Genomic DNA, 24989 nt, shown 5'->3' on the forward strand with positions numbered 1-24989 from the left:
ATTTCTGTAAGTTTTGAGAAAGCAACTTGTAAAAGGGACCGTCTCAAATTGTCGCATAAGTTCATGAAACGAAATTCCATCTTTTACATCAAACCCCCCTCCCCGAAATGAAAGTTCAAAAGTGTGAAATGTTGCTGCCTGCCTTAGAGTACAATGTGGCATTTTGCTATATCTACTGAAGAATTTATTTCCCCTGACCACATTACATCGTCAAGTAATCAATCAAATTTGAGTAATAAATGCCGTCAGTATGACACGAACGATTTGGAAATAGTAGCAAAATTTGTCCGTACGAGTGTGCAGTTTTTGTTAATTTTTACACACAATGTAAAGAGAACTTGTGATCAAAAAATAAAAGTGCAAAAGTGAAGTTCACGAATTGAATGGAGGTCAAACCCCCTTCCCCTGTAAACAAATAAATTTCACGTTTTTGAACTTATGCGACAATCTGAGATGGTCCCTCAGTTCAAAGAGCAATAACAGATGGCGCGCCGGTATACTTTTCTCTTGTGCAAACGGTATTATCATGCCTAGGTAATACTCATTGCTCTAATCTCCAAGTTAAATACAGTAACATATTTAACAGCATGTCTACAGTCACAGTTTTGTAAAATAGGAAGGGATGATGCAATTATAGTTAGTAGTCATGGTAACTTTTCCAAACTCAGCTTTTCCCAAACCACTTTGTCTCACACCTCTCCAGGTACTGCCTTGACAAAAGACTCTCCCAAAACATTACCTTTGCTGTAGTGTATGGCTGACCAAGATTTGACAGAAGTTACAACCATTGCACCAAACATTTTCTTTAACCCTTTGAACCCGGCTCGGACATAAATGTCCGATGACATCATAGAGTACCAGGGGGTCAGGGTGCAAAGGGTTAAATACATTACCAAGACCAAAGTTTATCTGTCCATGCCTTGTTCACAATTTATACATGATTGCAAAACGTCCTTTACATGCCCATAATCGGTATGGAGTTTTTCACAAAACGTTTTAGCACAATGCATTAGCACAGTTCAAAGTATCCTATGAAGTTGACCTAACTGCAGACCTTCTCAGCAAAACACTATGACAGTAAACTCAAACAGTGGAGTACAGAGATGTGGTGACCAGGATGTATGGGAGATAATGGCTTTGGGAAAAAAAAAGTTTTTGGATGCAGCTGAATTTATAGTCAATGTATTAATCACCACAATAGTAATTCTGTGCCAGTGCTTAGGGGCGGTGGATAATTAAAACATGCAAACGGTAAACACAACTAATTGCGTCTGGCCTTAACCCCTCCCCTAAATGAAAGTTTGGGAGTGCGAAAATGCAACCAAGCCTCATTCTGTATCATTATACTTTCAATCAGAAATTACAGCACTATGAAATTGCAACAAATTGTAACAATGCAGTCACACACCAAATCTTTATAATCTGAGAAATACAAGCCACTTACCAAACCACATACTAGTTTTGTCAAAAAAATGCTGGTATACAGTTGGTGCCGCACTGGCCTTGTAAGTAGTACATGCTAAACAATATACTGTGATATTTTGTGATACATAAAAATATGCATGGAGATGTTGTTATATAAAAACATGTGGTGCGATTTTTGCGTGCAGTAATCCAATACAGCCAAACTCCCTCCCCCCAAAACACAGAAATTGTGTTCGCGGTACACGTTTTAATTATCCATGGCCCCTTATTTTAAATGGACCTCTTGTAAATTCAAAGGAAAGATTGCGATGCAAGTTGTTCATAGTAGGCGTAAATGCCTCCTTGTTTGCAATTCAGTGCTAACCATTGGTCTTTTTATAGTGAGCTAAGGGTTAGACCATTGAATCTTAGGAGGGGTGGTCAAAATGAGGTTGTGCAATTTTTTTTTGCCTTCCAAAATCTGATATATGTCGAAGGGGCAGTGGATAATCAAAAATCTAAATGATAACTGAAATATGTTTAATGGGGCAGCAGTTGTTGCCCTATTTTGATAAAGATTTGCATATTCATGATTCTCCATCAACGTTCAGATTTTGTGTTAAAATGTCTGTTGTTCAAAAGCATGTCGACAGTTATAACTTTCAACAAGCTATTTCAGTGTTTTGGTAGCTAAAGTCATTATTTTGTTGTCAAAGTTTACACTTCCAAACTCTTGTCAAGGGCAGGGATGGACGGACATAGGTGGTGTGAGGAAAATATGATTAGTTTCATTTGCCATGCCCCCGTCTGATATTTTTTCCTTGATCCCTCAGGAGCAGGTAAAGCATTAAAGTTCTTCCGAGGATTCAACACCTTTTTCACTATTAGTCATGTTAAATATTTTTATTTTGCGAAAGCAGCAAGAGTGACACTTTCACTTCGCTGATTTTGCCAAATGTAACCACCTCCCACCTGTCAAGATCAAAGGTCATTATAAAAATATATTTTGCCATGAAGATGTCATATTACAGAGGTCTAAAATATAATATTTCCACTTCATACTCTTTTCTTCCTTTTCTGTCTACAAGTCCAACTATTAACATAAACATAATTTATCTGCTATTACTTGATGTAGCTGGGTGGTATTAACTCCCTAGTTGACTGAACAAGTGTAAATGTATTAATGTAAGTGATTATAAATTAAGTTTTGGTCCTATTCTTTTTGATTTACAGTGTTTTCCACAGCTCTGAAAAACAGCTATGGCTAATTTATAACAATTCGTAATTCATATATTCTTATGTTTTTAAAGTGTATTCTTTTGTATCTATAGTTATTAACATATGAATAGACTAAAAAAACAGAGGAGTGGCCCATCCCAAAGATTTGCCTTGTGGAGAACCCTGATTCAGTTTCCAAGGGGGTTATGGGAAAAACTGGAGACATTGTAGCTTTAATGTTTTCAGTGAATCCAAGCTTTGCAAGTGACCACATATTTATAATAAGTAATATTCGGTACAGGCATAGAAACTCAAAATTGCTGAACCTGATTGAGATTCCCTTTTTCTGTTCATGAAAGACTGTCAAGGGGCATTATAGTCATACATGCCATTGTTTTGACTGTGAGGGATATGCACACGATGTTTCGTCACTGCCTTGGTTGCCAAGATTAAAGTTCAATAGTTTGATCATGAAAGACTGCGTTTACTCCGCAAGAAATTCTGCCCCTTTAATCAGCCTGATAATTTTCAAGATGATAATCAAATTTGGATACAGGAAACTGGTTCACTGAATTTTGAGCTTCAAATGTTCTTTGTATTTAATTTACCACTGACAGGTCTCATCAAGGCCAAATAGCTGTGATTTTACCCACTTTTTCATTTTTTTTCCCTGTGTGCTACTAAAGCATAGGCAAGATTTCCTTTCATGACATTGTGTTCATTTAATACAGCTTAAAAAGTATACCGTTTATATTAGATCAGTGAAACGCTGTCAGAGGATTAATGTATTGACATCACATAGAATAACTAACTGTACTAATGGATGAACACACTTGATAGCCGAATGTGACATTATACTGTTCTTATCGTGATGCAATGATTATGTACAAGAGCGCCAAGACTCAGAATCTCATGGACAGTAGCTGTATCTTTTGAAAGATTTTTTCCCCTCAGTATTTGTGTTTACTTTTCAATTGAACTTTGCTGTTCAACTCTCCAAATTAAACTAAAAAGCAGAATATTAATCTTGTCGGCATATCATAGCAAAGTTGCAATTGTAGGTTGTCCCAGTAGATTGTATTTTCGGAAGCTGCAGCTGTTTTCTCAAAATGACCCCCCTTCAACACCGTGGTTTGGTCCAAATCTAATCTTATCAATGGACTGACTAAGTATCGACCTGTTTACAGGGAAACTAGGGTGCACAGGTTAAAAGCGACAGATTACAGATCTGTTTACCAGTACATCTCAGTGCTCAAAATAGATTTGTATATATGGCAATATGGCGGCAACAGCAACATAATATTCATATGATGTAACAGTGTTGCAAGTATATTATGTTGACCTAAATGCTTGCATATCACTAGGGACGTATAGTATTTGACGTTATACATGAAAATCAGTAGAGCACAGGGTTGTTTAATCAACAGTAACTATCTCCGATTCCACGTTACATGTATTTGATTAATTGTATAAAATGGTTCAGTGTGTTCGGGTGAGGTGATTTGTAGCGGTATTGCATGCAACGGGTTAAAGGTCATTTGCTTGACTACAAGAGGTCATGGGGGTCGTCAGAGTTCAAGATACACAGTCATCGTTATGAACAATGTATAATGCTTTATCTTTACGTGTAGCTGTCGTAGAAAAGGTTTGCATTCGTGCCGAGTGGCACGCAGATGTGTGATATGAATAGCATGTACCAACAGAATTGTATGACACGGTTCAATTGTTGGCTGTCTGCGTTCTTTTTTTGCTGTAGTTTTCTTTTTCATGTGAAAGTGGCGTCCAGTATGAGGCATTTTTTCTAATTCTTATTCAAACCAAGTTTTGTAAAGAAAATCCGAACTATTATGACAAAAATATGTGTATAAACTGATTAAAAACGCTTGATTTACATAATTATTTACATGATTATTTCACTGATTGAGATTAAAATGGTGATTTTTACGTCATTTTTGTGTCCAGGTTTTCTTAATATTCACGAAAGGAATACTGTATGATCGTGTTGTCTATGTTTGCTCAAATTACTCGAATCGTCTGCGGCTGCAGAAATCCTGTTGACCCGCTCTGGTACAATGACAATAAATAAAGATGTGATACCGAAAGCATAGCTGTCAAAAATATATCTTGATTTTATTCTGTCGTAGACATTCAAATTGAGGGCGCGGCGGTAGTTTTTAGGTACATATATGACAAATCGATTGATTACAGCGGAGTTTATAGGTTAACAACTGCGAAAAAATGCGGCACGATAATGTTGTATGTGCGTCAACTGTAAGCAACCGCCCATATTTATTTGAAGTTTGTATCATAGTGATTCGATACATGCGGCGATTGGTCGGTCGCCTGGGGGCGCTATACGCAGTGCGCTCTCTATGTGGAAATGAATTTATCTTTTTCAAAAAAAAAAAAAAAAAGACATGGACTCTAAAGGACATCTTGATTTCATCGTTAGGTGAGAATCTGACAGTTGATCTGACGATGTGACCCGGCAGGACTCTCAATTTCACATAGTTATCCACTAGCTTAGCTCGCATGTAACGTTGCTTTGAAACTGATCGCGGTTTTTGACGTGACGACACAAATGATTTACTAACACTGGGGTCGGAACTTTATTTTGGAATTCTTTGCACAATTTTTAATGTCACCCCTGGCAAACATTTCAGTTTTGATTTCTCTAAGAATTGCAATGATCAATTTGATGTGCGTGTTTTACCTAGCAGACAAATTTATGTCCGTGTCTCCGTGTCTTTCGCGGAGCGAGTTCCATCGCGTGTGACTACACCGTGGTGAACGAGGGATATTGTGATAATTTTAATATATTGCGATGATTGAAAAGTGGAAACAAAGGAACTAAGAAAAACGTTTACTGTAATTGTGCTGCTGGTGTGAAGCCACACAAGCTTCTGCGCACGGTTTCCAATTATTGCGCACTCAGCTTGTTTTTTGTTCTTAAATAATGACGAAATAATTATTGGTGTGAATTATTTGTTCGATATATTCACTATTTGAGCGGATTACTTTACCATGTGAAAGACGATGTAGCCCTGGGTCTGATAGACGACGTTGTGATCATCCTGTCCGTGACGTAATGTTACCCCATCTCTATCCCTCACGGTTTTCCGAGGTACTGGAACTCTTCGCGCCAGCATTTTGGTGGTCACCACCTGTTGATACGTTTGGTCATTTTCCTTCTTGGTTGTAATATTAACTTAGAATGCACCTCATGAGGGACGGATGTCCGGACTCTCATATTTTTACAGTACTTTTCGGATCTACCACTAGTGGTGACTCATTTTGACAAAGTAGGCAATTTTTCATGAATTTCGTTTAATGCGAGATACAATTTATATTGTTTGACATGTTGAAAAACACTGAATGAATGGGCGTCCATGCGTGTATTCGACCCAGGTTTCTAGACACGATACACGAAACCATCGCGAAAATGATCACGTCGGCATGCACACGCATTCATTATCGTTCAACATATCAAACAATATAAACAGTATCTCGTACAAACAAAATTCATGAAATATGGCCGACTTTTTGTCCCTTTAATAAACTTTTCACCGTCTCATGTTTGTGAAAATCGAAAATTCCATTTTCCCAACGTAGCGTTAGCACCGTAGACGTCGACCATTTTGAGTGTCATCTCTATGGGAGACAATATAATTTTCGATTTTCAAAAAAACTAAGACGGTAGAAGATTATTTTACTGCAAGAGCTTCAATTAGATCTATTACAATAATTTAATAAGAGAAATTAGAAACGGAATAAAGAACGCAAGGAGGGCAAAACTAATACTATACGACAAAACTATATTTAACAAAACAAAACAACAACAACATGGATTGAAGGAATGAAAAAGATAATCATGACCGGTATCAATCAATGTATATCTTTAAAATAGACTACAGAAGAGTGACCAACGTTTTAAACATTCGATTTATTCATCATAATGAATTCGTAATTTTTACATATACACGTACTTAAAATGCAAGTTAATGCGACCAAGGTAGATTGGACTATTTACGCCATTTAGTAGTTTATTTTTCACTTCCATACTTTAAAGTGGTACTCCCACTTGGTAACATTTTTGAAGCACATTTTTTTAATGCCAACGGTCGATATTTGACGTGGCGATTGCGCGCGGATCACGAGATATCGATAAAAACATGTCCTCAAAAAAGTAAAAGTTTGAATTCCGGTGGCCCACCTAAATTCAGCTTCCGAACATCGAACGTTCGGCACTGGGGCCATTGTCAACTAAGCTATGGAGTACGAGTCTACGCTGACCCTGCTGTATGCCACAGTATCACTCGCGTCGGTGATCGGTGATGCCCCCTGGGGGAACTTGAAAGCTAGTCTTACTGACTCTAAGAAAAAACGGAAAACCATAGACCCTCGAGGGTCTATGGGAAAACAAAGTTTGATTCCACCAGAATTCGCATAGGTAACTAGCACAGTTATACGTGCGGTTGATACATACCGGCCGCCGAGTGGTATGCATAGACGCATACCACGCGCGCGGCCGCGTACTGTGTGGCAGACGACAAAATGTAGTCATATGAGGCGGCTAATATTTTGACACGTAAACACTGATGTTTATGCGGTATTGGTTAAAAATATATAGTACAACTGATTTAGAATAATGAAAACGACAAAAACTAAGGAGAAGTTTTACAAAACTTACCTGAGGTAATGGCATAATGCTGTATATAAAGTCTTAAGTTTTCTTTCATTCACCTATGATGGGTCACTATTTTTCGAGCAGCGGTATTTTGCAAAAGAACCCCTCCCCTACCCTCCCTGTAATTTCTGTCCAGTCCCTAATTATACTTATTGTCTTCCGTGTGCTGAGACATGTAGTTGCAGTGGGAAGTAAATTAATTGCGTCATTCGAACTTATTGTAGACTCCCTAGAATATCGTAAATCAGCACAACAACATACCTTCGTTCCGGGGATTTCGGGTGAAAATCAGAAACGATCGTAAAACTTCGGGATGTGAAAAATACGCTCGGGAAATGACATGTTTTTATCGATATCTCGCGATCCGCGCGCAGTCGCCACGTCAAATATCTACCGTTGGCATTAAAAAAAAATGTGTTTTAAAAATGTTACCAAGTGGGAGTGCCTCCTTAAGGTAGAACGCACCTCGGGGACAGACATTCGGACTCTCAAACTTTTACAATTCTCTTCTGATATACCACATGTGGGGGTTCATTTTAAAGCTCTTGGTGAAAGAAAACTTTTCACCGGCAAAGTTTTTCGAAATTCGAAAATTTTTATTTTTCTCCATAGAGTTAACACAGGGATGGCGGCCATTTTGAATTTCCAATATCGGTAAATCTTGGGTAATTTGTTTCTCTAGTACAAAAATTTGCACGGTGACCCCCTATTTTTATTCTTGATTTTGAAAGAGAATGATTGAAAGATCCCTTGAGGAAAGTTAGAGCGAAAGTTTAAGTCTTTCACTTTCGAGGTGCATAATACCTTAAAATGCAAGTGAATGCTACATTCGCAAAACCTTTTATAAACTACGTTCAGCCGAGTAAAGTATGGGAGTGAAAAGATTAAATGGTGTAGATTTTCTGATAAAACTGTCAGTACTTGGCGCAACTGTAAAAATAATTTGTGGATAGAGATATAAGCACTTCGTGCGCTCAGAGTCATAGAAAACGCAACGCCAGTGTGTACCGCATATCATTTTCGTCGTCATCATTGCGCTCTCATTCGCCTACGTCGTTCCACGACTCAGTGCATGGACCGTCAACCAGCGAGGTTACCTCGACATTGTGGTCAGATTATGTGTTTTCTTGCGGCTCAGAAAGAAGGCATAATTTTTTAAGTTCAGCAACATAAATTTGGTGGCGTCGCTTCTCTTCAAATTCTGTTAATGACGTTACAATACCCTGGGTAATCGTACGATACATATTTGTACGATCATTTCTGCATGCAAATAAGAATTACCATTAACCACCTGACCTCCGTAAATCTGAAAAAAAAACAAAACAAAAAAGAAGTGAGTAGACATGAAGGTAAATATATAGATAGACTGATATTATATATATATATATATATATATATATATATATATATATATATATATATATATATATATATATATATATATGAAGACATTCAGAGATTGCCTTTTTGATTGTGATAATTTAGATACCGCCATTGTTATTTTTTTGTTTTTTAAAGTATGTCTTCTCACAACTTGGCCATGACCTTCACTAGTCCCATCGGGTCATTTCCATGGTCCAGACCGGGGTATAACTCGATCGAATTGTTTGTACTGTTTTATTAAATTTGTAAGTATTTAGCAGCGGCAGTGTTTTGCAACGCCATACTTCCACCGTCACAAAAACCGGACTGTAAACGCATGGGGCAACAATATCTATCCGGTGGCATGAACACGAAGGCTGATTAATGGAAAAGAGACAACTCAGCAGTTTTGTCCCGCTACTCGATGAGGGAACTTGCACGAAAAATGAAATACTTGTGTTTAGCTGTTCCACAGCAATCAGCCTCATACTTATTTCTCCTAAACGCCTGTCTACCAAAAAACAAATCAATCCGTTGGCACTGCGCGGGTGATATTATAAACTCACAACAAATATTTTGGCGAATTCTGCAACGAAACTTATAAAGTATCAATCTGAGTTAGTTTACAAGTTAAAGGAACTCTTAGGTCGGCTGTTTCGATTTGTTTGCGTCAACGAATGGTTTAAACTTTTAATTTCAGTCGTTGTATATTAAACACCTATCACCTGGTCATAAGGGTTATAGCGCCGTTTATTACCCCAAAGCCCGTCCCTTGGGGCCATGCGTTACCAGAAATGCATCGCTACTCTCCCCGAGGTCATAGGCCATGGGGTATAGAGCTCTGTTCCTGGTAACATGGACACAAGGTTACTGAACTGGCGCTATTCCCCAAATAAAGACCAGGTTATAGGTGTTTTATAATACACCACATGCTCATGCTGTTATGTGTTATATTTCTTTTAGTTTGCTTTGGTGTATATGCACTGCAACAATACATTGTGAGAAGTGTACTTGGTTCTAAACAGCCGTGTCAATTTCTTCACTATAAAATGAACCAAAAATATCCTTCGAATACAGCATAACGTCCTTGATCGCACTTTAATCTTTGTTGTTGAGGTGAAAAATCTTGCTGTTTTAGTTTGAAGCCAGTCGGTCATCATGCAGTGAATCTCCCGCCATCGTTTTCAAAGGGGTGGACAACATTAAGCGTGCGGTCACGTGACCGGGCACAATTTAAAAAACTTCCAACAGGGAAATAGTATGTCAAAAGTACCTCCGGACGTCACGTTTTCTAGCAAGTGAGGACTATACGTATCTATTTTGACATGTCCTAGCAAATCGCGACATGGAATGAGCAGAATATATTAATCTCGTGGTGCACCCGTCGCTTGGTGTTGTTTATCGTTTAAATATTTCGCGGGTTTACGAGAAAGACTTGAATACCACGATTTGTAAGAGAATTCTTACCTTCACGTTGTACCTCCAGTTACTACAGAATATTCGTTGATGTAACAAGTGTGATAATGACGAAGAGAAGTCCAGTAATAAAGTTCGCTTTTAAGAGGTTACCATGGCTACCTGCAATGGGTGAAATGACGTTTTTTTTAATGTTTATCAAACAAACGCTCTAGTGGATTATTGTTTAAAGTGTACCTTTCTCGTTTTAAACCACGCTAGGAAAAACAAACTGACAAAATAATCCCTCGAAAACAATGAATTAAAATACCATTATTTTTATTATTATCCCCATAACCACCACCATCCACGCCACAATCGCTATAATCATTATCGGTACCACAATCACCACCATCACCGCCGCCACCACCATCACCACCACCACCACCACCGCCGCCACCACCACCATCATCATCATCATCATCATTATCATCATCATCATCATCATCATCATCATCAACTTCAATATCACCACCACCACCAGCAGCATCACCACCGCCACCACCATTACCAACACCAACACTATTGTTATGTAGGTCATTTCCCCACACTCATCATGACCTGAGTTCAATTAGTCTAGAACATTCTCAAGGTCACTGCCCTTGATGACCTCACAACCTTGAATTCAATTAGTCATGTTTGGAATGTTCTGGAAAGTTGATTAGTTGTGTAAGGGAGATAATTTTAGAACAGTAATTAGCATGTCAATAAAAGTTCTAGATTGTTCTTATATGCCTTTATAAAAGGGACGTGCTCAGCTTCCAGTCAGACTTTTGGGATCGTGTCTCTTGTGTGTTACTAAACTCCAGCAGTAGTCATTCTCAAGACTTTTCAAGACCTTCACTGTCAACGCTGGATTTATACTGTGGTCTTTGTGCAGCTTCAAGCCTGCAAGCCAAGGACTGTTCATTCATCCAACTGACTGTTACAACTCTGAGACTGGAGCTTTGCCGTCCCAGCTGAGATAAGTAGTCTGTACACTTTTAAGCTTGTACTCTGTCCCTAACTTAGCAATTAGTTTTGTTTTCGTAATAAATTTTGTTTAAACGGAAACTGCTGAGTTCACCCTTTTGTTCGTTTTCTCTGCACGTAACAAATTGGGGGCTCGTCCGGGAGACGAATTTTGAGCCGTTTGACAACATTTTGCCTGCCTTTTTTAAAAACTACAGTATACTTTGAACTCAGCGAAATTTAATCATGGCGGAATTTAAACCAGAGGAAATGGATGACCTTGATCAGGACACATTTGATTCCTCAGAAAAGACGACCTCATTGCACTGGCCAATTTCCTTAAAGTAGAAGTCAAAAGATCTATGCGCAAGAGGGAAATACAGTACCGTATTGCCAAACATCTAGTTGATTTAGGCCAATTTGAGGAATCCACCCTGAAAGATTATGAGCCCGAGTCTACCTCTGAACTCAGAAAATTAGAATTAGAAATGAAGACAAATTTGGAGATCAAGAAACTAGAATTACAAATGGAAAAAGAGAGACAGGCATTAGAAAAAGAAAAAATACAAATGCAATTAGAAATGGAAGAAAGACAGAGAGAGAAAGACAGGCAGGAAAGATTAGAAATGAAACGTTTAGAGCTTGGACAGTCAGGAAAATTCTTCCCTTCAGACAAGTTTGACATCACTAAGCATTTCAGGTTAGTTCCCCCTTTCCAAGAAAAGGATGTTGATAAATATTTCCTTCATTTTGAGAAAATTGCTCAGAGTCTGAGTTGGCCTAAGGAGTCCTGGTCTATGCTTTTACAGAGTGCTTTGGTGGGTAAAGCCAGAGAAATTTACATTCAGTTGTCAGTAGAGCAGGCTTCAGATTATGATTCTGTGAAGGAATTAATTCTCAAGGGCTATGAATTGGTGCCTGAAGCTTACCGTCAGAAATTTAGGGGATTGTGAGAAGGTAAAAGATCAAACTTATGTTGAATTTGCTCGAACAAAAGAACAACTGTTTGATCGTTGGTGTTCTTCTGAAAAGGTTAGTCAGAATTATGACAAATTACGACAACTTGTTTTGATTGAGGAATTTAAAAGGTGCATCCGGAGTGACATCAAGACATTATCAATGAACAAAAGGCAGATACATTAGAGGTTGCTGCACGTTTGGCCGATGATTATTCATTGACCCACAAATCTTCATTCTCAGCAAACCATCCCAGTCCTTTTCCTACAGAAACAATGCAGGTAAATTTAACTCCTCCTTTTCATCCAAGAATTTCTCAAAGGAGAGTAGGAAATCAAATGACAACAGTTCACAGAGTTTAAGTAACACTTCCACATCATCAGATCCCAAGTCTCAATCTCCTTCTGACAAACAGTTTGGTACACTTTCTTGTAATTATTGTAAGAAAGACGGCCATTTAATGTCAGAGTGTTTCAAATTGAAAAGAAAACGTGAAGGTCAAAGTGGTCAAAGTGGATCTAAGCCAACCGGCTTTATTTCTTCATCGACTCAATTAGAGTCTAATAATGTGTGCAACACATTTTCTGAGGTTAAACCCCTCTCATCCCCAATTAATGAGGTCAAGGTCAATTCTTCTCAAGATAGCATTATGGGTATTTTCGAGCCATTTATTCATGATGGTTTTATATCACTTTCTAGTGATTTCTCTTCCGCTACCCCTGTCAAAATTTTAAGAGATACTGGGGCGTCCCAGTCTCTTTTGTTGGCAGATACCCTGCTGTTTTCTGAAAAGTCATTTTCAGGTTCTAAAGTTCTTATTAAGGGGGTAGATTGTAATGACTACATTCCTGTTCCTCTCCATATGTCTATTTGTCTTCGGACTTTGTTTCTGGACCTGTGACTTTAGGTATTAGGCCTTTTTTGCCTTTTGAAGGGATTCACCTTCTTCTTGGAAACGACCTTGCTGGGGACAAGGTCATTACTAATCCACTTGTGACTGATAATCCTACTTTAGATCAGGATCCAGAGCCAATTGAACAAGAGATACCCGATTTATTTCCTTCATGTGCCATTACTCGAGCCATGTCAAAGAAAACTTCCGAGAATCAAAATACTCTCAAAAATAATGTCACAGATGTTGACTTAAATGACACCTTTCTCAGTCAGGTGTTTGACACGGATCATTCCGTTATCCCTCGTGGATTTGAAACTTCCAGTAAAACTTCTGCTGACCAAAGTCAGACATTTTCTAGATCAAATCTCATTGCAGAACAACACAAAGACCCAGATATTTTGTCTTTGTTTGACAGGGTAGATGATGAAGGTAAAACTTCAGATAGCTCTGTTTCCTATTATACAAAGTCTGGTATTCTCATGCGTAAATGGAGACCTCCAGATGTTTTGGTTGATGACGATTGGGCTATAAAACATCAAATTGTGGTTCCAAAGCCCTACCATGCTGAAATATTGCGCCTAGCCCATGAAACCCCCTGGGCTGGTCACTTAGGAGTCAGGAAAACTTATCACAAAATTCTCAGTCACTTTTATTGGCCTAATCTCAGGCAGGATGTAGCACATTTCTGTAAAACTTGTCACACATGTCAAGTGGTAGGAAAGCCAAATCAGACCATTCCAAAGGCCCCTTTACAGCCAATTCCTGCATTTCAAGAACCATTTAGTAGGATACTAATAGACTGTGTTGGCCCCTACCAAAAACAAGATCAGGAAATGAGTACATGTTGACAATTATGTGTACATCAACCCGGTTCCCAGAAGCCATACCACTGAGAAACATAAAGACAAAGACTATAGTGAGAGCTTTAGTCAAATTTTTCACTTTATTTGGCCTCCCTAAATGTGTCCAGTCCGATCAAGGCTCCAACTTTATGTCTGGTATTTTTCAACAAGTAATGGATCAGCTAGGCATTAAACAGTATAGGTCATCCGCCTATCATCCAGAAAGTCAGGGTGCTCTTGAGCGATTTCATCAAACTTTGAAAAACATGATTAGGACCTACTGTTTTGACACAGAGAAGCAGTGGGATGAAGGAATTCATTTTCTGCTCTTTGCTGTTAGAGAGTCAATTCAAGAGTCTCTTGGTTTTAGCCCATTTGAGCTTGTATTTGGACATACAGTCCGTGGCCCACTTAAGCTCGTTAAAGAGAAATTCCTATCAGACGATGATGATTGTCTGAATATTTTGCAATATGTGTCAGATTTTCGTACAAAACTCTCTAAAGCATGTGAATTAGCCAGAGAAAATCTTGAGTCATCTCAGCAGTCAATGAAAACCAAATACGATAAAAACACCTCAAAACGGAAGTTTGAACCAGGTCAAAAAGTTCTTGTTCTACTTCCGGTTCCTGGCAAACCACTCCATGCTCGTTACTTTGGGCCATATCTAATTGATAAGAAATTGAGTGATTTAAATTACATCATAACAACACCTGACAGGCGAAAACAAAAACAGCTATGTCACATAAATATGCTTAAGCCATATTTGGATAGGGATAATCCTACTATAACTCAGCCTGTCAGTGCAGTCAGTTCAAACCATTATGAAGATAGTGATACTGAAACTGACTTGAGTGAAAATACTCTAAACTCAAAGCTGGGCTCGGTCAAGCTTCAGAACTCAGAAATCCTGGAGAAGCTGGAGTCTACAAAGTTGGCACACCTCCAGCCAGAACAACAACAACAGGTGAAAGAACTGCTCCACGAATATAAACACCTATTTCAAGATGTTCCAACGAGGACAAACATCATCCACCACAACGAAGATGTCTGCGACAGTAATCCAGTGGAACAACATCCAGACGGACTGAATCCTGCGAAAGCGGAATATCTCCAGGAGGAAGCCAAGTATTTGCCGAACAATGACTTTATAGAACTCAATACAAATAACCGGACTTTGCCATGCATACTTTATGCCAAATTCAGTGCATTTCAAGTTTTCCAATACCAAATTGCAAGAGGATAGTCATGGGACCGATCATCCTGTTTGCTATTTTTAACAAATTTAGCAAATTTAACAAATCCCAGAGAAACTACTCTACAATTGAAAAGAGTGTTTATCTTTGATATTAGCTTTACAGCATTTTGAAGTTTATGTTACTTCTTCAAATCAGCCAATAGTGGTTTATATTGATCACAACCCTCTTGTTTTTCTGCAGAAATTTAAAGGCAAAAATCAGAGATTGCTAAGATGGAGTTTAATGTTACAGGAGTTTAATCTTGACATTAGACATATCAAAGGCAGAGACAATTTAATTGCAGACTGTCTCTCTCGTATTTAGAAATTTTATTGTTGTTCACTTTCAAGAAATTTTACTTTAGAGTAAAACAAAATTTGAGTACTTAAATCCTTTTCAAGATTACATTTGTAAAAGAAAGATTTTTCTTTGAAAAATTTTCTTTTTTTTGAAGAGGGGGTGTGTTATGTAGGTCATTTCCCCCACACTCATCATGACCTGAGTTCAATTAGTCTAGAACATTCTCAAGGTCACTGCCCTTGATGACCTCACAACCTTGAATTCAATTAGTCATGTTTGGAATGTTCTGGAAAGTTGATTAGTTGTGTAAGGGAGATAATTTTAGAACAGTAATTAGCATGTCAAAAAAGTTCTAGATTGTTCTTATATGCCTTTATAAAAGGGACGTGCTCAGCTTCCAGTCAGACTTTTGGGATCGTGTCTCTTGTGTGTTACTAAACTCCAGCAGTAGTCATTCTCAAGACTTTTCAAGACCTTCACTGTCAACGCTGGATTTATACTGTGGTCTTTGTGCAGCTTCAAGCCTGCAAGCCAAAGGACTGTTCATTCATCCAACTGACTGTTACAACTCTGAGACTGGAGCTTTGCCGTCCCAGCTGAGATAAGTAGTCTGTACACTTTTAAAGCTTGTACTCTGTCCCTAACTTAGCAATTAGTTTTGTTTTCGTAATAAATTTTGTTTAAACGGAAACTGCTGAGTTCACCCTTTTGTTCGTTTTCTCTGCACGTAACACTATCATCATCATCATCATCATCATCATCATCATCATCATCATCATCAATCATCATCATTTTTATCAATCATCATCATTATCATCATCAACGTCTTCACCACCTTTGCTTTGACCATCACAACCATCGCCACCGTGACACCAAAGCTACCATAAACGTTGCCGTAATAACCACTTGAAAGCATTCACTGTCATCGAACCCTAAACACAGTTGTACATTTTTGTTGCTGAAATATAATAGAGCATATGTATGTACTACTCACAGTCTTTAACGCCTGCCCCTGTGTCTGGCTGCTGACCAAGAGGTCGGCATCTGAAATCATTTTGGACATTGATATCGTTGATGGCGTCAGTCACATCCAGTTCCATGCACACGTGAGTTAAAACATCGCACTTGTCCCGGGGCATAATCATATCAGCCGTCAGCCGTAGAGACACCGGGTTCTCTGCAACGTCGTCGCTCGCATAGGCCTGTCTCAGCTTGCTGCTGTCGTCTGGAGTCGTAGCAAATCCGCCAATTGGCGTCTTCAGGGTCCGCTCGTTGTAGAAGTCCACCCCGTCGGTGAAGTAGGCCTTGACAGTGAAAGTGTCTGCAGCATCGTTGGCGGGGATGTCGACCTCTCCCTCATTGTAGACCTCGACAATTGCCGTGATATCAGTGCCTGTACCGACTCGATATGTGATGTCATCTGTCATATTCATTACAAATGCGTTCACCGCCAAATCTACAGACATTAAAACGCAAGAGAAGTGAAACCCTTTAACGTTGACGGTGTTAATCTACAGAACTTCTACCACGGCAGTTCGCTATATCTCTAATTCTTTTTAGGGAGCGTTCAGTTATTATGGCTGGGGGTGGGCCGGCAAATTCTTCCTGCGCATCAGTCAAAATAAGTGAACCCCCCTACCCATTGTACCAAAAAATTGATGAACCTCCCCTTTCAAGATGACAAATATTTCATGACCCCCCCCCCCCACATTGCTGCACACACAAACACCTCGGGGGTATGGAGCAATAGAATCCCCCCAAAAAGAGCTTAGATTTTTTCAAATGACCTTCCTTACAAACTCAAAAGGTGTTAATGCTCAGATTTCCCCTTCTGACTTGCTATAATTTTGAAATTACCCCTCAAAGGGGTTGGACAGAAATTGCTGGTGGATCGCAATATTTTTGCACAAGCGTGTGTGTACAAAATTTTGATATTTGGATTTAATTAAAAATCAGCTGTTGAAAATGTTGATTCACTATACATGGTATACATATATTTTCTCATACATGTATGAGAAATCTATGTAATACTTTTTCAATGCAAAACTATATCTGTGCATTTATAGATATTTGATAATTTACATAAATGTACTTAAATTAAATAGGGTTGTTACAACTGGCATGTGGACAAAAAGGTTGACCTGAGAATTTCACCAAAAATGATCATCCTCTATACATGGGAGTCAATGATAAAATTGTGAAATTTTTTTTTTCCAACGGAAAACTTGGTATACTTGCGCATATACAGATGTTCAATAATTAACATAATTTTACTTGATTGGAATATGATGGTTAAAGGTGCATAGTATGTGTACAAGAAATCTGATTATGGAACTTCACTGAAAATGTTCATCCACTATACATGGGAGTCTATGGGGAAAGTATGAATAATTTTTTTCCAATGCAAAAATAGGTAAACCCATGTATTTATGTACTCTCGATTATTGATATCAATGTACTTGATTAGATTAGGGTGGTAACAAATGGATGTGTTCGCCAGAAATTGGATTTTGGAATTATACCAAAATGTAGATTCACTGTACATGGAAGTCTATGAGGAAAATGAATAATTTTTTTCCAATACAAAACTATCAAAATCTGTGTATTTATAGACATTTGATAATTCATTTCAAAGTACTTAGTTAGCCTAGGATGGTTAAAGGTTGATATGTGTGCAAGAAATTGGATTTTGGAATTTCACCGAAATGTTGATTCACTATACATTGGAGTCTGTGAGAAAACTAAGAATAATTTTTTTACAATGCTAAACTAAATTAATTTGTGCTTTTATAGGTGTTTGATAATTGATACAAATGTACTTGATTCAAAAAGGGTATTTAAAAGTTCAGAAGTGGACAACAATGATGATATTGGAATTTCACCTAAAAGTATTATTTAACTTTTCATGGTACTAGTAGTCTCAGTACAGGTAACTGTTAAATAATTTCCCTGACAAAACTTGTTATATCTCTAATATGTAAGTAATAGGAATTGTTCATCGCCCTCAGTGCAGTGAGCTTGATTTACAATAAGACAAGCCTAAGACTTGTCAAGTCAAGATGTTCATGTGACAGATAATTATACTTTTGTTCAGATTTACAGGTGAATAACTTCAGAGAATGAAATCGTGCAACGAATCACTTTTATCTCCCAGAATATTTCTAAACACTGAAACTGCTTTTTGACGGGACGGATACTTATGAAAATCAAGTGACCCCCCCTGAGCTGTCATGAAAAATACATGACCCCCCCTTTGCAGTTTTCAAATTTGAGGTGCCCCCCCCCTCCTGGATTTTGCCGGCCCACCCCCGGCCATAATAACTGAACGCTCCCTTAGTTTCATACCGGCCGATATTTATCCTGAACTTGTTTCTCAATCTGTCGCGTCATCTGTCTTAGGATAGCTTTGAATCTATAGATCTATCTATCAATTAATCTATATATCTATCTCGATCTAACTATATATGTATCTATGTATGTCTCTCAACAAACACCCATAAACTTGGTAAGGTATACACGTATGTATGTATGTATGTATGTATGTATGTATGTATGTATGTATGTATGTATGTATGTATGTATGTGTGTATGTGTGTGTGTGTGTGTGTGTGTGTGTGTATGTATGTATGTATGTATGTATGTATGTATGTGTGTATGTATGTATCAATCCATCCATCCAAGTGTGTGTCATTTCTGCTAAATGTACAGTTCCTGTTTTGTCGTCGGTTTGAGTTTAAACCATTTTTACCTGAACAGTGCACAACACCTGCGTCTGTCGCAGAGAGCTGCTTGCACAGATAAACGTCTTCGTTTTCATCGACGACGACGCACAGGTACCGGAACGATCGGCATTTCTCTGCTTCACACATAATGTTCACTGAGTTGCCGTTCGTGCTCACTGTATCTCCCGCGGGAACTGCCAGCGGTGGCTCGTACACAAACGGGAAGCCAGCCGATTTCTTGGTAGCCGAGGCGTAGGTGTCATCGGTGAGGTAAAGTTTGACCCCGGACACTGATACTTCTTCCGACCCGCCGTTGGTGACATCCAAACCGAAGGTGACGGTTTGCTGCTTTCCCGGAGCGTAGACCACGGTGTCGGGAGATGATATCCTCATTCCCGAAATCCTCAATTCTGAAAAAAATGTATTGTTGCGCAAGATGTTAGTGATTCCCATTAAAGTAGAATTCACCTCGGGGACAGATATTCAGACTCTCAAACTTGTACATTCCTTTTTAGTCTCTCTCTTATGGGGCTCATTAAGGAGCTCAAGGAAAAATTAAAGCTTTCACCAGCTTATTTTTGAGAAAATCTAAAATTGATTTCCCCCCATATGGTTAAAACAGGGATGGTGACCATTTCGAATTTCAAATGTTGATAAATTTGGGTAATTTGTTTCTCTTTTACCAAATTTTACACGATGAAGTCCGATTCTTATTCTTGATTTTGAAAGAGAGTGGTTGAAAGTTTGCTTCAGAAATTTTATGCAGAAGTTTAAGTTCCTCAATTTCAAGACGCGTACTACTACTACCTAATGGATGAGAATCACTAACGGAGGAAAATTATCCTATCTATTCTAGCATCGAAGTCTATGATTCTCACACTAAATACAACTACGTCTCTCTCTCTCTCTCTCTCTCTCTCTCTCTCTCTCTCTCTCTCTCTCTCTCCCCATAATCTTCATTTTCCCAGGTAGTGTACACATAACAGGAGGTTTCATCTCAACGAGCATTAGCATTAATTCATATGTTTTTTAAATAGATATATCAATTTCCTGAGCTTGAGCTCTTTAGAGATCTCGTTTCTCACAACTATTGCAGGGGGCAACAGTTCTTCAAGGTTAAGGACATCACATGGCATTTATGAATAGAAAATTATTTAGATATGATGATGACGACAAAATTTAATTTTTTCAATCGATGGATTTGAATTTTACGTTTGGCTTCTGTTATTTACTATTATTTCGACTTTACAGCTTTCTATCGAAGGGCAACAGAGGGCAACAGTTCTTCAAGGTTAAAGACATCGCATGGTATTTATGCATAGAAAATGATTTGGATATGATGATGACGACAAAATCTACTGTTTTTCAAATTGATGTATGTATGTATGTGAATTTACACAGGTAGAACGAGGAAGGTACAACGATAGAGACGATGGCTGTGTCGACGACAACGATAACGTCGGTCACGACGACGACAAATACAATAACTACCACGGCAACAAAATCACCATCAACACCGTCGTCATCATCATCATCATCATCATCATCATCATCATCATCATCATCATCATCATTATCATCATCTCAAGTAAGAGCATCATCAACTTTTCAAACTTACGGGCTCTGACTGTCACCGACAACAAAATCAAGACTGCAACAACACTCTTGGTGGCCATCATGACAACCTTTGTGCACCTGTAAAAGTGAAATAAAAAATGAAACATTTTGTTTGAATGCGTATTTCTACCCAAGGTAGAGCTTGTAGTCTTATTTTTAACAAAACGCAACAAAAGTACGTTATTTGCACTCTTCGTCTGACTTACCACACTGCAGTCAAACCTCACCGATTCGTAAAACTCTAATAACGCCTGACGAACACGTACTTTGAAACAGCTTGCGTGGTTTCACATCCACACAGTCGTTATTAATGACAAAAGACTGCCAATGGATTTTACATCCGTCATAAGAGACTATATTCTAACAACTACCAGACGGTCATAGGTCAACCAATCAAAGTGATTTTGCAAGGAGGACTGACTGTTGGGATAGAGGTTAATCGGGTCCCATGCTGACATAAATGGAACGAAAGGTTGTTTCAAAATCGCCGTTTGGAGCAAATCAGAGAGAGGAAAACGACCATAGGCAATCGATGAATACTGGTTCCTTTGGATGCAGATTTTTTTATGGTTCGAAACCCATATTGCTCGGTCAGTGCAATCTCTTGAGCTACTTCACTCACGCATTAACAATCTTGTAATACAATATCTATCGGTCCCGTTGACACGATACCTATGTAGCCTGCACTCTCTCCACAAGTATGATATAAATGTATTTAGTTCATTTGAAAATATTGCCGGGTGAAATCGAATAATAATATGCATGTCAACTAGGTGATACACAGCACTTCCATGTTGGTTTATACACAGCCCTCTTCTCGTGATGGAGAGACTAAGCTGTACACATATCTTAGCGCTTGCTACGTTTTCTCGGATTCTCCACCATGTCGCTCCCGGCTGCGAAATTGCCATTCATGCGACCATAGACAGTCGAGAAAAGTGGGACAGGCAACTGCGATAGAGAACAAAGGGTCTATGGGATTAGCAGCGTGCGATCCTACTTGGAATAATTAAGAGGTGTTAATTGGTCGGGGACGGAATGAAGCTGGACCCGATCGACTGCACAACGTCCGGTTCATAGACACTGCATGCGGGTATACGGTAATAATGTTTTCGGATTACCCGCGAACCAATTTTTAGAAAGAAAAGTTTTACAACTATTTTGAGAAGAATTCGTCAAAATGGTTTTAAAGTACTTTTTACATATTTGTAGCAAGATTCGATGCAACTAGAAGTCTGCAGGGAGTCAGTATGTTGCTGTAAAGTGACAAAGTTTCGAATTGAAATCCGAAACACACATCACTGCAGTTCCAGACTTGACAGCAGTTGCCATCACAGAGTTGTTTACATTCCGCAATCGTCCATGTATCTCGGAATTTTCCCTCGTTTTTGCAGTTTTTTAACCGTCGGAGTATTTTCTGAACGAGGAGTGCTCCATGATTCGGTAAAGTATGTATGTTAACTACTGAAATGTTGTTGTTTGAAAACTATGAACGGCCAAATTTGCGAGGACAGCGTTTAGCTTTGTGTAAATGCATGTCTACCTTACCGCTTCTGACTCCACCAACCGTTGTAGAATCCCGATTTATCGCAAAGTTTCGCCTGACAGCGAAAGTCAGTGTTAAAAATATATTTTCTAGTACCTTGCGGGTGTAGACATGTGTAGCATATCCGAACCTTGGTGTTTCTTTAGGCTAAAACAGTACCAAAATGTTAGATGTCGTGTATTTGAGCTCCGATGGAGTGGTCATTTTTTGTACACCCTGATTTTCGTCAAATTTTGCGTGACAGAAGAAACAAAGGTTAGATTTTCGTTTCCCAGGACTGGGGAAGTGTAGACCTGTCTAACTTGTAAATTTTTGTTGTTATCGGAGATTTTTATTGTAGAGAATGTAAACTTAAGATGTCGATACCTAGCAAGAGTTTTCTGTAGCGTCTATGGCTGAATGTACACTGTTGTTATCGTCTGGTGTTTTCCTGTTTGCTTCGGCTAGAATCCAAAATGTGATCTTCATCGTTACCAGAACATTCACAATGACTGGTATCAAAAAAACCTCAAAATTCTCTGTGTCATTACTCGGAACGTGCCATGCAAGAGCAAAGTATACATATTCAGAACGTAAGTTTGATCGTTAAAGAGATTCAGTGTTAAGTACGAAGTATTGTTGTCTGGGACCACTTGGCAAATAAACTTAATATATTCCAAGACAGATCGCACAAAGAAACCACAGCAGTTGCCTGTCCCGTTTTTCTCGAGGGTCTATGATTAGCGCAATGACAAGCGAACCATGGTCATCGGTGCATTTCGAACGATACGCTTGAGTTAATCTATGCTTTCTATCATCAAAGGTTTGTCGTGATTTTGAACTACGTGTTTGTTATTATTCAAACAGTAGATGACAGCCAATTTAAAGTGTCCATCTAGTAAGAGCGACGCAATACGATTGAGATTTCACAAACAGCGAAACGCTCCATGGAAACTCGACCCACCAATTGAAGTTCATGGAGCAAATGTCAACAATACACGTTTCTCTTACCCTGCCCGCATCGACAGTTTCTCCGTTCACCGTTGATCACAAAAGTATGGAATAATACACTTAGTTTTTGAAAGATTTGGCTTTCTAATGACATACCTTTCATACAGCCCAGCCTCCACTGCTATGGTAGGATATAAAGTATGGTATTTCGTTTGTTGGATTTTTCGGCTAGCAAGCCACTCCTTTTTTGTGGCGCCTACCTTCACAAAAATATTAAGTTTCGCGTGTGTTTTTTTTGTAACAAGTCCTAACTCCAAGTTGATAAGTTGCTTTTCCGTCACGTTTGGAATACAAATATCGGGTAACACCTTTCCTAACCGACGAACAAAGCCGAAATGATAATAACAAAAATCGTAAGTAGCATGCTAGAATAATCATCGATCTACCTTTAAGCTAGTCCAAAACAAAACTTTTTTCTATGAGAAAATCTGTCTGTACATTTTAAATATGTTGGGGTAAAAAATCAAAACATTACGATGCAATGTATTTGTACGGATTATACTAAGGGCAAAACTGCTGGTTGCAGAAGACCTTATGAAAGGTGGTTATGGGTCTAAAATATTTTCATAATTACATGCACATCCCGTACTTAATTTTTTTGCATCGGGTCGGTCAACGTCATATTTTTATGTCAATTAATGGAATAGAAACAGGAGAACAAGAATAATCGATCTTGTTGGCTATTCACGGTTAATAAAGTGCCGGCGAAGTATGGAACGACATAGAACTAGAAAATACAACACAGAGAAAATGTACGGATAACTACAGATTACCTTGTGTGGCCACTCGATTCAAATCCGCTGAAGTCGATTTTCAATCTATCGTTGGCGCAAATTCTGTCGATGCTCACCCGCAGCTGTTACCAACTCAATACTTTTGAGTCGAGGAGATTTCAAAAATGTTGACATTTAATCCCGAAAATTACAACGTTCTGTGACAAAAGAATGGAAAACTGGAAATCTGACTTTACAAAGGTGAGCTCGTATATTATTGCAAAGCGGTCGGATATCGAAGGCACGGGACAAGCTGACAGAAAGCTGTTCGGCTGGCGCATCTTCAAATCAAATCAAACAGACTAGCACTGTCATGACCTCTGACCTTCGACAAAATGCCTCACAGAGTTAATATTTGCAATCGCTGACATCATAGCAGATGAATCCTAACTTTTTCTTATCATTTTCTCATGTATATATGTATGTATGTATGTATGTATGTATGTATGTATGTATGTATGTATGTATGTATGTATGTATGTATGTATGTATGTATGTATGTATGTATGTGTCGTCAAAGGCGAATGATGGAAACATCGATTGATAACGAAAGAAAAACATGAGCTATTGCTCGAAGAGCAGAGTCTGTAATATGTCAAAAATTGAGGATTAAAACATATCGATATCATCGACGATGGTGTGTAATTTATCCATTGTGTTTCTTGGCATAAAAAATATTCAACAAGTTGTCTGTTAGATCGTTTTTCAAATATTGGACTCATCAATTTTCAGATTTACTTGATCCTATTTTGGATTTATCGGGGATACTGTGTACGTTTCTCATGCTTTTACCGTTCCGATACTATAGAAAGCTGTTTGGCTCCCGTCGTAATAATTCCATTTTAATTGATTTTGTTCACGATTTTAAGTCTTTTTGCGACTCTGAGACAGGTTTTTGATGTCAGGAAAGCAAGCGAGTTGTATCATGAAGAGTGGAACAGTGGTCAACGTATCTAAAGTTTTCGATAATTTGTACAGACCAAACACATGATAAACCGAAATAAACAGAGCGTGTGTAAGTATGCATGATGGCT

The 24989-nt window shown here is 38.5% G+C and overlaps 1 protein-coding gene across 1 annotated transcript; it reads right to left on the reverse strand.

Moving 5' to 3' along the window:
* Window positions 1-6546: 6546 nt before the first annotated feature.
* On the reverse strand, window positions 6547-23373 carry LOC139114122 (uncharacterized). The gene is made up of 6 exons (XM_070675651.1): window positions 23279-23373; window positions 20648-20724; window positions 19056-19439; window positions 16302-16763; window positions 10139-10249; window positions 6547-8615 (listed from the first exon to the last, which is right to left on the reverse strand). The coding sequence occupies exons 2-5, from the start codon at window positions 20706-20708 to the stop codon at window positions 10161-10163; spliced, it is 996 nt and encodes a 331-aa protein (XP_070531752.1). The 5' UTR covers window positions 20709-20724; window positions 23279-23373; the 3' UTR covers window positions 6547-8615; window positions 10139-10160.
* Window positions 23374-24989: the final 1616 nt, after the last annotated feature.

The sequence above is a fragment of the Ptychodera flava genome, chromosome 16, assembly GCF_041260155.1.
Source record: "Ptychodera flava strain L36383 chromosome 16, AS_Pfla_20210202, whole genome shotgun sequence".
NCBI classification, from domain to species: domain Eukaryota; kingdom Metazoa; phylum Hemichordata; class Enteropneusta; family Ptychoderidae; genus Ptychodera; species Ptychodera flava.

Coding starts and splice junctions, on each gene's coding strand:
- LOC139114122 (XM_070675651.1), bottom strand. CDS start 20,708: ATGATGGCCACCAAGAGTGTTGTTGCAGTCTTGATTTTGTTGTCGGTG. Junction 19,440..20,647: donor GTCGGTGACAGTCAGAGCCC/GTAAGTTTGAAA, acceptor CATTTTTTTCAG/AATTGAGGATTTCGGGAATG. Junction 10,250..16,301: donor AGGGGCAGGCGTTAAAGACT/GTGAGTAGTACA, acceptor CACCCATTGCAG/GTAGCCATGGTAACCTCTTA.